At 59.4% G+C, this 12,544-nt stretch overlaps 6 protein-coding genes across 6 annotated transcripts; 5 read left to right on the forward strand and 1 right to left on the reverse strand.

Moving 5' to 3' along the window:
• On the forward strand, nt 1-441 carry JDV02_009444 (uncharacterized protein; the record flags this gene model as incomplete). Its single annotated transcript, XM_047991108.1, has 1 exon — nt 1-441. The coding sequence occupies one exon, from the start codon at nt 1-3 to the stop codon at nt 439-441; it is 441 nt and encodes a 146-aa protein (XP_047847118.1).
• A 1,135-nt stretch (nt 442-1,576) lies between these two features.
• Nucleotides 1,577-3,420, forward strand: JDV02_009445 (Choline-sulfatase; the record flags this gene model as incomplete). The annotated part of the gene is made up of 3 exons (XM_047991109.1): nt 1,577-2,203; nt 2,330-3,243; nt 3,309-3,420. The coding sequence occupies 3 exons, from the start codon at nt 1,577-1,579 to the stop codon at nt 3,418-3,420; spliced, it is 1,653 nt and encodes a 550-aa protein (XP_047847119.1).
• Nucleotides 3,421-4,007: 587 nt separating this feature from the next.
• Nucleotides 4,008-5,952, forward strand: MED8 (mediator of RNA polymerase II transcription subunit 8). Its single transcript, XM_047991110.1, has 2 exons — nt 4,008-4,338; nt 4,409-5,952. The coding sequence occupies exons 1-2, from the start codon at nt 4,208-4,210 to the stop codon at nt 5,049-5,051; spliced, it is 774 nt and encodes a 257-aa protein (XP_047847120.1). The 5' UTR covers nt 4,008-4,207; the 3' UTR covers nt 5,052-5,952.
• A 28-nt stretch (nt 5,953-5,980) lies between these two features.
• Nucleotides 5,981-7,063, forward strand: JDV02_009447 (uncharacterized protein). The gene has a single exon (XM_047991111.1). The coding sequence runs from the start codon at nt 6,033-6,035 to the stop codon at nt 7,059-7,061; it is 1,029 nt and encodes a 342-aa protein (XP_047847121.1). The 5' UTR covers nt 5,981-6,032; the 3' UTR covers nt 7,062-7,063.
• A 2,403-nt stretch (nt 7,064-9,466) lies between these two features.
• JDV02_009448 (uncharacterized protein) lies at nt 9,467-10,437 on the forward strand (the record flags this gene model as incomplete). The annotated part of the gene is made up of 4 exons (XM_047991112.1): nt 9,467-9,642; nt 9,947-9,979; nt 10,061-10,106; nt 10,210-10,437. 4 exons carry the CDS (start codon nt 9,467-9,469, stop codon nt 10,435-10,437), a joined length of 483 nt encoding a protein of 160 aa, XP_047847122.1.
• A 382-nt stretch (nt 10,438-10,819) lies between these two features.
• On the reverse strand, nt 10,820-12,358 carry JDV02_009449 (uncharacterized protein). Its single transcript, XM_047991113.1, has 3 exons — nt 11,928-12,358; nt 11,370-11,852; nt 10,820-11,307 (listed from the first exon to the last, which is right to left on the reverse strand). Exons 1-3 carry the CDS (start codon nt 12,043-12,045, stop codon nt 10,886-10,888), a joined length of 1,023 nt encoding a protein of 340 aa, XP_047847123.1. The 5' UTR covers nt 12,046-12,358; the 3' UTR covers nt 10,820-10,885.
• Nucleotides 12,359-12,544: the final 186 nt, after the last annotated feature.

Consider the following 12,544-nt stretch of genomic DNA (forward strand, 5'->3'; position numbering starts at 1 on the left):
ATGCTCACGTGGGCCAGACCAGACAACCGCCGGCGGCGTTCCTCCCCGTTGGCATGGACTGGACGGCCACGACGCCGAAACCCGCGCGTGCGAACGCCCCCCCTCCTCTTCGTAGTACGTATTGCAACAACAGCCACAGCAATCGTCGTTGGTCGTCGTCGCCAACCTGATGTGCACCACAAGGGCCAACCTCGAAAGCCAGGCGAGGCAGCCATTTCCACTCTGACGGTGGCTGACCAGCCCAGAACGCCGACGAGCAAACGCAGATGGGGACAGGCTGCCAAGAGTCCGAAACGCTTCACACCGCCGATTCGACGCTCGCTGCGGCGGCCATGTGACCACCCTCTTGTCGCGGCGCACACGGGCGCGGATACACAAGACGGACTTGAATGGATGCACGCACCAAAATCCGATGCAAAGTTGCACGCGTGCTTTGAGTGACACAAAACAAAGCCGTCACAGAAACGGGGCGAGTCAGCTCCCTCCGCTGACAAGAGGCGTAATCGCACCATCAACCGGTAAAGAGGTGTGTGGCAGTCCGGCCTCCTGTCCCGTCCAGGGAACAAAACGACAACAGGTGCATGACGATCCTCGCCCTTTGATCAACATTTCATGTCACGCACGGCATGAGTAGGTGACGAAGCGCAGCAAGCAAGCCGCTTGCCGGCCAGCCCAGGCGGGTGTCGGTCGAGTGGCTGGCTGGGTGGAATCGTCGTTGCATACCTGCCTGTCTGCCTGCTTGCTGCCCCTGCGTACGTTATGCACCATGGTGAATATTCACAGTCTCGAGGGAGCCTCGTCGCACTTTATTGCATTGCCAGTCCGCCAGCGGACCGACTAGTCGTGGCCGCGAGCCCACAATGACAACTGCCCCTCCCCCTCCCCCTCCCCTCCACGGGGGTCCGACCGACCCCTTGCGACTAAGCCGGGGGGTCGCTCGCTGCTTGAATAATACGGAGCAGGCTGCGTGCGTGGCGGGAGGGCGAAAACCATAAATTCGCTGGCATGCCCGCACGCACCCATAGTTGGCCTTGATGCTTTCCTACAGCAGTCGGTGAATACCTCATTCAAAGAAAAAAAAAAAGGCTGGCTTTCCCTCTTGTATCGTACCATCATCGTCCATTGTATCTATCTATCTGTCTCTGCGTCGGGAAGCGGGACGGACGCCTGCCTGTCTCTCTCACTCCCTGCTGCTGTTTCATCTCTTCCTCGCTCGAGCTGGGTTTGCCCACTCACTGTTGCTTGCCATTCTCTTTACTGGGGAGGAAGAAAGAAAGTTATACGGGGCGGATCGTTCGGGAGGGAACGTAGTAGCTCTACCTACCCTTATCTGAGACTCGTTCCTTGTCTTGTGTGGCAATCCTGCCTAACGTTGTTCATCGACGCTTCATTCACCTTCTACACCAACCGCCCGGTCTCCTAACACCTCAACCTCAGTCGTCCATCTCCAGCAACAGCACCGCCGACGACAACGGCAAGAGAACAATACAGTAGAGGGGAAGCGGAAAACTAACAAAGCTTGGCCGCGCCACTCACCAAGCCTCGACCCTGCAAACAGGTGCCAAATACCGCCGCGATGGCTCCGGATATCAACACCATGCCGCCCTCCGCGATCACCACCGCCAAGGGGCCCGATGGCTCAAAGCCCAACATCCTCTACATCATGGCTGACCAGCTGGCGGCGCCGCAGCTCAAGATGCACAACCCGGAATCTCAGATCAAGACGCCCAACCTCGACCGCCTCGCCGCCGGCTCGGTCCAGTTCGACTCAGCCTACTGCCCGTCGCCTCTCTGCGCGCCGTCACGGATGAGCATGATTACCGGCCTCCTGCCTATGAAGATCGGAGCTTACGACAACGCCTCCCAGATCAACTCTGAGATCCCCACGTACGCTCACTACCTGCGCTCCAAGGGCTACCACACGGCCCTCGCTGGAAAGATGCACTTTGTGGGTGACCAGCTGCACGGCTATGAGCAGCGTCTGACAAGCGATATCTACCCCGGCGACTTTGGCTGGGCCGTCAACTGGGACGAACCCGATGCTCGTCTTGAGTGGTACCACAACGCCAGCTCCATCCTCCAGGCGGGTCCTTGCGGACGCAGCAACCAGCTCGACTACGACGAGGAGGTCATGTACCGGAGCACCCAGTACCTGTGGGACCACGTTCGCGAGGGCCCCAATAAGCGGCCCTTTGCTCTCACGGTAAGTTGAGGGCAATGTAAGGGGGAGAACGGCAGACGGAGAAGCGTTGCGGCGGCCGCCTGGCTGAGCTTGCGAGCGTACCAGAATCCTTCAAAGCTTGCTGACAGCATCGTCCGTTTCTCGTAGGTCTCTCTCACCCACCCTCATGATCCGTACACCATCACCAAAAAGTACTGGAATCTGTACGAGGACGTCGACATTGCGCTGCCCAAGGTCCGGATCCCCAAGGAGAAGCTCGACTCGCACAGCCAGCGCCTGATGCGCGTGTGCGACCTCTGGGACCAGGACTTCACCGACGACCAGATCAAGAGGGCTAAGCGGGCGTACTACGGCTCTGTCAGCTATGTTGACGACTGCATCGGCAAGCTTCTGGAGACGCTTGAGGACGCGGGCCTGGCGGAGAATACCATCGTCATCTTCAGCGGCGACCACGGCGACATGCTGGGTGAGCGCGGACTCTGGTACAAGATGAGCTACTTTGAGTCGTCGGTGCGGGTGCCGCTGCTGGTCAACTACCCCAAGTGGTTCGACGCGCATCGTGTATCCAAGAACGTGTCGACGCTGGACCTCCTGCCGACCATCTGCGACCTCATCGGCACCAAACCGGCGCCGTACCTGCCAATGGACGGCGTCAGCATGCTGCCTCACTTGCTCAGCGAGAAGGAGGGCCCGGACACGGTCTTTGCCGAGTACACGGGCGAGGGCACGGTGCGGCCCATGATGATGATCCGCCGCGGGCCGTGGAAGTTCATCACCTGCCCGGCCGACGAGCCGCAGTTCTTCAACTTGGAGCGGGACCCGCACGAGCTCAACAACCTGGCGGCGGTGCTGGCCCAGAGGTCGCCGCAGACGCCCGAGGAGGAGGAGGCCAAGGCCGTCTTCGAGGCATACGATGCCGAGGCCAAGGCCAAGTGGGACTTTGATACCATCACGGCGCAGGTGCTGCAGTCGCAGCGCAGCCGGCGCGTGGTATGGGACGCGCTCAAGGAGGGCACGTTTACCAGCTGGGACTTTGACCCCGTCGACGACGGTCGCATGAAGTATGCCTGTCCTTTTCCCCGTTTGCACCTTGGAAGCGGGCCAACTAACGCGTGACGGCACGCAGGTACATTCGCTCAACGATCCCGCTCGACGATCTCGAGCGCCGCGCCCGGTTCCCTTTTGTGAACAGCCAGGGCTACGCTGTCAGTAAGACGGTCAACTCGACCCGCAAGTGACGAGGCTGCGACGAAAAGGGGCAAGCGAGCGAGCAAGCAAGCAGGTTTGGCCGTCAGTGAGTGAGTCAGACATGGGCCGCGTGCTCGGGCCACTCGCTTGGCGCGGCCGACGGCATTCGGGGATAGAACAAGGGCGATGATGACGACGATTGATACCCAATGCTGCGGCGACTAGAGCATGAGCACCGGTTCCTTGCATGGACAGAACGGCTTTTACGTGAGTCTAGCATAGCATTGGGCGAGGAGTTTTTACATATTCAGAATGCCTATTTCGTATTTGTGTACTTTTCTTTACATGTTGTGCGCAGACATCTCGTTAATAATGTGAGGCGTAGAGGTGGCGAAGCGTCCGTGGTTGTCGATGTGTGACGCAGAGTCTATGAGCTGTGCACTGGGTGAGAGTTTTCGCCGTCCGGGAGTGGAAGGCTAAGGTTGTACATAGCAGCGAGGGGTGCAGTGGGTGGCCAGCCGTGGGTTGCGGCGTGGGTCACTCGGTCCCCTGGCAGCGCCCAGGCGGACAGGTACAGAAACAGAAAGAGCTCGCCCCGCGTCGCGTCTCTCGCCTGTGCATCTTCTTCCCGCCAGCCCTCCAGCTTCATCTTCGACGTCCAACCCACCGCGTCCTCGCACCACTTAATTGCTGCCTTGCACGCCACACAGCTTCAATTGGCACTCGTACTGCAGCAGTCGCGCAATCGCGCCAAGTCGGCAACATCTTCATTTCCTACCGGCCGCCAAACCACCACAGGAAAGCCAGCTGATCAGTAGTACTACGCATTCACGCGAGATGGCTACCTTGGGGCTCGACGAGGATGAGCTCAAGATCGTCGAGCACATGCTCTCGAGAGTGTCGCAACTCTCGAGCAGCATACAGAGCTTAAAGATGGACATTCTCAAGAGCAACCCGCTCCCACCTCCGTACGCACGCCCCAGCTACCAGACCGTCGTGGTCGTGGATGGGAGCCCCGCCGACTGACCGACGACGCAGCTCCTCGCTCCAGGCCTCAGCCCAGATCCTCCAGCGGAACCTGCAGAGCGTACTGGACAGCTTGAGCGAAAATTCAGAGCTGTTCTCCCGCATGGCCATCCACCCGTCGACTAACTACCCGGGACGGTCGCAGGAGAACATCCTGACGCAGCTGCTGCGCAAAAAACTCGAGCCTGACGTGGAGGAGCTCGTGGCTCAGGGCGCCGAGACGGCCCGTTTGGCCACTCCCGAGGGCATCGCCGACTTACAGGGCATATGGGACGAGCTGCGCGAGTGGACGCACGGCCGCATCGCCGAGTACGTGCGCGACGAGGCCGGCGACGTCTACACCAAGGAGGAGCGGGAAATGGGTATCGACAACGTGCGCACCGGCTTGCGCCGAGCACTGGACGACGACGAGAGCGACGACGAGGCCGAGGAAGAAGGGGACGACATCATGGACCAGGATGGCGACGGCGATGCCGCCAAGGCCAAGAATCAGCCGCCGCGCGGCCCTGAGCCCGAAACAATCCTGTGGTTCATGAACAGGGGCGACTTTGACCTCCCCCCCAACGTCGAATACGGCAGAAAGGGGGACATTTATAGAGGCCTGCAAGGCGTCAACATCCCACTGGGGACAGCGGAAGGCGCCGGTCCGGCATAGGCAGTTGGAGCGACGCCGCCGCCCTGGAGCTCAAACATCAGGGCCAAACCCGGCACACAGAGCAGAATCTACATAAAAGTGGCGGAGGTGGAAGAAGACGAATACTCCGAATCCGAGCCCCCGCCGCCACCGAAACCGAAGAAGTCGCGGACCGGTATGCCGAAGTCGGTCAGCACGTAGTGCAAAAGTCAAGCACCAGAAGTGAGCAAGGAAGCAGACAGATGCTTCGAATATGGGCTCGCACCGTCTATACCGCGATGAGATGTTCATACATTCACGTTGCCGGTCAATGCAAATCGCATGGCTTGCCACCATAAGCAAAATGGCGCCATCTTGACGCCCCACGAAGACTGCCACAAGATAACTCACAGAACCCTGCCACCCTCTGAGAACAAACAAGAAGTTATGTATCGAGTTCCCGGAACGACTAGCCAGCCGTAGTGGCAAGACGAAACCGAATCGTCAGGATGGGTCTCTCCGGTCAAATATTCGACACTTCACGATGCTAGCCGTGGTGAAACCAGTTGATACGTGTATCAATATCTATACGACTGCGGCACTGCGATCACGGAAACTTGAGCGAATAGGTTTCACGGCGGGAGGCGGCCGATTGTCGTTTTTTTAGGGAGGCTATGCAGTGCATGGGGAAGATCGTAGTCACCATCGTCAGCTCCGTGGGCGTGGCTGTCTTAAGCCCTACGATACTGGATCCACCAGAGTAGTTGCAATGGAGCGATGAACCTTCCACCATGTCTTTTCCCTGGCCAGATTCGAATTCCAAAGCTGTGGGTTAGCGCTGACGATGCGTGGTAAGATGCTGGCCCGATCGGGTCTGGATGGCTGATGGTGGCGTTAAGCGTTGCGCCCGACCTCATGATGACCTGAGGCACCAGCAATGGCCGTGAGGTTCTTGAGAGGGCCAAAGCAAGACGCTTGCAGCCCTCTGGTATTCACGCTACAGACGTGTGTAACAATACCACAATGAACACCTGTACAGTTCTGCAGGCCGCGGGCTCGTATCGCGACGTCGGATTCTCGTCGTGCGCCGCCGTGGGCATCCAGGGCAGGTCGGGTCGCAACGCATTACCAACCACAAGACTGCACGGAGACGACGGCGGCATGACCTTTTCGTCGGGAAACACCTGGCCTGCAAACTACCGATCGCCGCTGCTTTCCCTCCCACCGGAGCTTCGCCGGCAGATATATCACTGGGTATTTCTCATGACCCCGGTGCGCAACGGGTCACCAGACCCGGCGTACCCAGCGCCTGAGGTTCGTCGATGTGAGCTCAGATGCTTGACGGAGGACCAAGATGTCGACGACGACGATGACGACGAAATGCACCGTGTACAACGGCCGCCGAGGCTCCTCTGCCCGGACAGACCACTGTGTGGCGTGCCAACAAGCCTCCTGCGAAGCTGCCGGCAAGTCTACGACGAGGTCCGCATGGTGCCGTTTGAATCAAACGAATTCGTGTTCGCGACGTGGTTCGCGTCGGGCCTGGTGACGGCGCACGCGATTGTCACGGGAGTTTTGCGGCCGTGGCAGCGGAGGGCGATGCGGTACGTGCGAATGGAAGCGCTCGGCCGCGAGCTCCAGGGCGAGGCGGCGCTGCAGACGTGGGCGGCGCTGAGCGAGACGTGGGCCGGGCTTCGGGGGCTCAGGGTCCGGATCGCGAGCCCGTCGGGTGGCGACGGCGCGCTGAATGACTTGATGTTGTTGTTGCGCTCATCAACACCACAGCCCAGCGAGAGGCGGGACGCGAACGAAGGGGCCGAGACGAGGCCTGACTGGGAGCTGGTCGGACGCGTGGGCGAGGAATGGGCCGCCAAGGGGGGGCTTGCGCACATGAGGGGCCTGGAGAGACTCGAGGTCGAGCTGGCGGTGCCGACGTGGAGCACGCAGACGAAGCTCGACTTTTGCACGGCGGTACAGCGGATGTTGAGGCAAGGGGGTTCGAGGGCCGTGGTGGTTTGCACGACGAGCGATGCTGCTGTTGTTGTTGGCTAGGGACCTGGCAATGGCACGGCTCGGATGATGCTTCTAATTAAGTATGCGCATCACGTCGTGGAAAGATGTCAAAGCCTGGTTTGAATGTGGTCGAAGCGTGGCAACCAGACCGTCTGTACTTCGTACGAAGTACATGTGCCAGAATGACCACACTTCATGGGTGAATAAGAGCGCTGTCTCTTCCCAATCTACGAGTTCTGTCCAGCTCTTGGGCCTGCGGCGTGTCCAAACTCTTGCATTGAGGTACGAAGCAGACAACACCACCACCACGAGTACGTTTGTAGGTATACCTAGTACTGTATGTTGTGGATGATGACCCGGCTCGTCGGTGGAGCGCCGCCGCCGGAGCGGAGTCGAGGCTCCGCCCGCTTCCATGCCATTATTTAGGGACCCCCCTCCCCCCGGGGCCGTTCTGCCGGAGGCGGGGAGGGGAACGAACCATAGCCCGCCCCCGGTATCGGTGCGAGCATGACGCCAGGGCCGGCTGCCCGACGTGACGGGCGGTGCTCGGCTGCTGAATAATGGATAATGCTGCTCTCTTGAGGACATACTTTATGCATGTCTGAGGGAGGGGGGGGGCCTGCCGCTGTTGTTTGGTTGGCGATGGTGACATTGATCGATGGCAGTGCCGGACGGGTGGGTGGTTTCGCCCTCCCATCCCCGCCAGCTGGCCGATGTGGGGGGAGAATCTGCCCGCAGCTTGGGGACATGGGGACCAATTTGGAGCTTTGGGGGGCTTGGGGGGGCTGGCTGGCGGGGGAGGGCGGAGGGGGAGGGGGGTCCATTCTCGTCTCATGTGACTACGCGCAACGTTCGCCCCCGGTATGAGTCACGTCACGTTTTCTTTTACGAGCTGCTTCTGTGCGTGGATGCGCAGCACAGCGCAGCGCCGTTCAGTGCAGTAATAAGCACAGCACAGAGGCTGTGCTGTACTGTCCTGTGCTGCGCTGCGGGGAAGCAGCAGCAGCAAGCAGGCAAAGCATCAACCATTAACAAGACTCACTCATCACCATACACCGTCCGCTGCCCTCTTACCCAAGCGTGCTCCCCGACTGCTGCTGCGGCCGAGCGCAACCGGACCGGACCACCCCGGGGATCGGAGGCGCACTTTCGTATCGTGCATGCCGATTTGTTTCCCCCTCCTCCCTCCCCTGCTATTCTGCTCTCTGCCCTGTTAGGCTGTAGCACGTGGACTGACTGCATGGGGAGGGAGGGATGGATGGCTGAATAGGCCTGAGCGGGCTGCGGTCAGCGTCGGATGAAATACAGTCCAGCGGGGACAAGGCAAAAGGCTTGTAGATAACGTACCTAGGTATTGTATGTACTTTAGTTGCAGTGAGTAACACCAAGCCGTCAGCCAGCCAGCCCTGCGCGGCAGTCGATGGCCCGCGGCTCATCATCACTTGTGCGGGTAGCAGAAGTGAACTTGGGGGGCAGGCGGGGGGGGGGGGGGGGGAAGAGTGGGCTCCGCCTCCCGTCCTCCCCGTTGTCTCGCTCGCCTCGCCTCGGTTTACGTCAAAGGGATGACTGGCTTTCTCACTTTCCGTCCAACAAAGATGGGGTTTCCCGCGGCCGGTTACGGGCCACTTGTGGGACGATCCTGGGTCTGGGTTCCGGTTCTGGTCCTGGCTCTGTCTGGCGTGCGCATGCATGCACCTCATCGTCAGGTGGTGGTGGTGGGTGGGTGGCTGCTAATAAGTAGTTTTTATTGACCAGTAACGTCAGCCGTTGAGTAGCAGTAGTGTATGTAAGGTAGTTGGCACCGGTAAATTTTGACGTGAATGCGTGACCGTATCTGCGTGCCAACATTTCACCGAGACGAGGACTGCGTCACAAGGGGAAAGAGGGCCAGAAAAAAAAGGAAAGGAAACGAAAGGAAAGCACCTCGAGGCTGTCTTGTCATTGTGCCTTGGCTTTTGTCTACCTAGTACTATCTGGGCACTAACAACGCGGGCTGGCACGTTGCGGCTGATGAGTCTCGAGTCATTCTTCTTCTTCTTTCTCGGCCTGCGTTGAACTGTAAGCTCTAAACTCTCTCTTGTCCATTCCACGACTTGCGACTTGCTTTCCATTCTCTTGTTCCCAGAACACACTCTACACCTTCAAACTCCCTTGGGACTGCAATTGAACTAAACCGTTGGGTGATCAGAGTTCCTAACCCAGACTGGTTCAATTGCATCTCATCACTCTCGTCCCCTCTCGCACGTCGCCCCGTCTCGGCAGCCGCCAAACTTGGCTTACATTTGGAAGCTCTCCCACACATCTTCCTGCGACCGCATCGAGACGAGAACCCGGACAAAACCTCGACCTCTTGCGCGCGCGCACATCGTCATCTCACCGCCCACCGACCACCAACCACCAACCCACCCACCCAGCGCATCAGCCAGCCCTCTTCGCCCGCCAACATGGAAGCGCGATGCCAGTGCGGCTCCGTCGCCTTCAAGACGCCCCTGCCCGAGCCTCTCGCCCTTTACATCTGCCACTGCGCCGAGTGCCGCCGCCAGACGAGCTCCGCCTTCGGCACGTCGGCCATCTTTCCGCGCTTCAAGCTGCCCGACAGCGACCTGCTGAGCTGCTACGCGTGCGTCCGTCTCCTGTCCTCCCCCCTTGTTCTCGTTCTCGTGTATCTTCTTCTTGTTCTTCTTCAACCCACCATTTCCTTTCTCCCGCCGCTTCAGCGTGCCATTGTGCTGCTGCTGCTGCTGCTGCTGCTGCTCCGATGGCGGATGCTGGTGCGGCGACGGTGACGACGCGTTGCATCGAGTCCAAGCCGAGCACGGCTGGGTCGGCTTCGGCTTGACACCCTTTCCCTTCGGCTTCGAATTGACCTTGCTCGGCTTTCGGCTTCGGATCGCGCTGACTAGGGCCGTGTTCCACCATCGCAGGCGACCGACCCCGTCCGGACAAACACTGTATTGGTAAGGCTCATGACATACCCGCACGACACTTGATGATGACAATGTATGGCCTGCTGACGCTTTGCTCTCGTACGCATGTAGTTACTTCTGTCGTAACTGCGGGACCCGCCTCTTCCACACGACACCGGTATGTGAGCTGTCATCACTTATACCTGTGCATCTACCTTCACCCCCTGCTGCGGCTCTCACCCCAACACCAGTCGCTGACGCGATCCCGTCCCCATTTGCAGACCAAAAATGTCGTCTCCGTCAAGGGCGGCTGCATCGAGGGCCTCGACTGGAAAAAGGCCATCCACCTGTGGACCAAGAGCGCCATGGTGCCCATCCCCGAGGGCTCTGAGACGCACTCCGAGACCAGCGGCAACAGCACCGACTACGGCACCTCCCAAGAGGTACTCGATCAGCCGGACGATGTGCCCGATTCACCCGGGGCGCTCATGGGAACCGGCACCTGCTGAGCCTGCCTCGTCCCTCCCGCGATATCCCCAGGTGATGAGCCGGCGTGCCGTAATGCGATGCCGGTGACGTGACGACGACGACGAGATGACGCTTGTGGGCGTGGCCGGCGTAATTGAGCATAAACTGCTGCCGACCTTGCCATTTCCGATCTCTTTCAACCTTGTCCATTTGCATGCTCAACTTTGGTCCAATTTGTGTCAGACTGGGGGTTTGGTTATTCAACATGGTGGCGCCGAGAGAATAGGCATGATGGTGTACTTGCAAACAAGGAAAACGACTCAACTTGGGACAACGGGGATGGCGCATTCTTTTTTTTGGGCCTCTTGCACGCGGCATACATAAATCTTCCTCCACATATACCAACACGCCTGCTCAAGGTGTGTCTTGGAGGAAAAAACATCTATTTGTCATTACGTAAATCCTGATCAATCGCTAAATCGCTGCTAGCTAGACAAGACTCTCCTCACCGCTCTGCCTATTCCGCGTTGTCGCTCGGTCTTGCGAGTCGTGTCTATTCTCATTGGCGCCCTTGGGATGCTTCACATCCGAGTGCTTCGCCGGATCGAAGACGTACATGGGGAGCTCGAGGAAGACGGTCCGCTTGAGGAAAACGGGCACCCGCTCGTACAGCTGCGGCGGGAAGGGGATGAGGACGCTGGTCCGGTCGAGCCAGCGCTTGTATCCCTCCCAGTTGTTGCCCTTTTCGTAGCGAGACTTGGCCTTGGGTCGTTCCGAGAGGGGCAGGCCGGAGACGAACATGAGGAGGACGGTGAGCAGGAAGGGGCCGAGGATTGTGGCGTACAGGGCCTTGTACGCCTGGCCGCCGACGTAGCCGTCCGCCGCCGAGGATACGGCGATCATGTAGATGGCTGCTGGTGCTGTGTAAGCGAGAGGGAGCGACGAAGCAATGCGGTACAGCAGGGTGGCTTACAAAATTGTATCAGTATCTCTCCAAAGTAATTTGGATGGCGCGAGACGTAGAAGAAGCCCTTGTCGCACACGGCCGAGCCGTCATGCGCCTGGCGGAACCTGTACTTTTGCACGTCGCTGACGCTCTCCATGACGAAGCCTATGGCGAAGAGCACGACGCCGGCGATGTCGCGGCCGGTGCCGAAGTCGTGCTGGGGGTAGGCAGTGACGGCGGGGCTGTTGAGGACGGTGACGGGTAGGGAGACGGCCCAGACCCAGACCATCTGGGCGACCCAGAAGCCGAGGAACGGGAAGAAGCGGTCGCGCTTGTCATCGAAGCGGTCGTCGGAGCCCGTGCGCAGGATGCGGAAGAAGAGGAAGCCCGAGAGGCGGATGGCCCAGGCGATGAGGAAGAGCGAGGCGACGAGCTGGCGGGCGTGGTGGTGGCCCGAGAGCGCGAGGGTCAGGATGGCGAGCACGGCGAAGTTGGAGCCGCCGGCGAGGTCTGCGGGCGCCGTCAGTCAGACAGACAGACAGACAGACAGACAATCGATCAATACGAGCTGGGAATAAATCTTACCCGTGAGCTTATCAAACTTGAACGTAAAGGCGATGGCGAAGAACAAGAGCTGGTAGGCGACGGTCACAATGGCCGTAATGCCCAGGTAGTAGTGGTCGAGCACGTAAGCGGTGCCCATGGGGACTGACGCGGCTGCCCGCGCTGGTAGTATTTTTTGGTGGTTCTCGTAGGCAGCGGATGTTCTGTCTTGACACGTCGCGACCAAATTGTGTATGTGTAGGCGTGTGAGGTTGATGGCAATGTTGTGTGAAGTAACGGTGACGTCCCAGCAGCGAGACACACCACGGGACGGGGTGGAATAGTCTCTGTTCGTTACTGTTTTCCTTGGACGTGGCCGACGAGCATAAAGCTCATGAGGAGCTCTTATAGCGAGGCTTCATGTTGGTCATTGCACCTGCTGCATTTGCTGTTGGGGTCCGCCGCAAAAGTCTATGACGGGCTGTGCGTCATGGGACTCTCAAGGCCGATGGCTCGAGGAGTCGAGCTCCAATGTCATCATTGACTCTGGGCAGTCGGTTGGTCGGTACCTTGTTGGTGTGTGCGCCACTGCCATTGCTAGAGGTACCTCTCACACTCACACTCGCACACTTTGGCGGGAGTCGTAGGTACACCCACTA

Source organism: Purpureocillium takamizusanense, chromosome 9, assembly GCF_022605165.1.
Source record: "Purpureocillium takamizusanense chromosome 9, complete sequence".
Classification (NCBI taxonomy): Eukaryota; Fungi; Ascomycota; class Sordariomycetes; order Hypocreales; family Ophiocordycipitaceae; genus Purpureocillium; species Purpureocillium takamizusanense.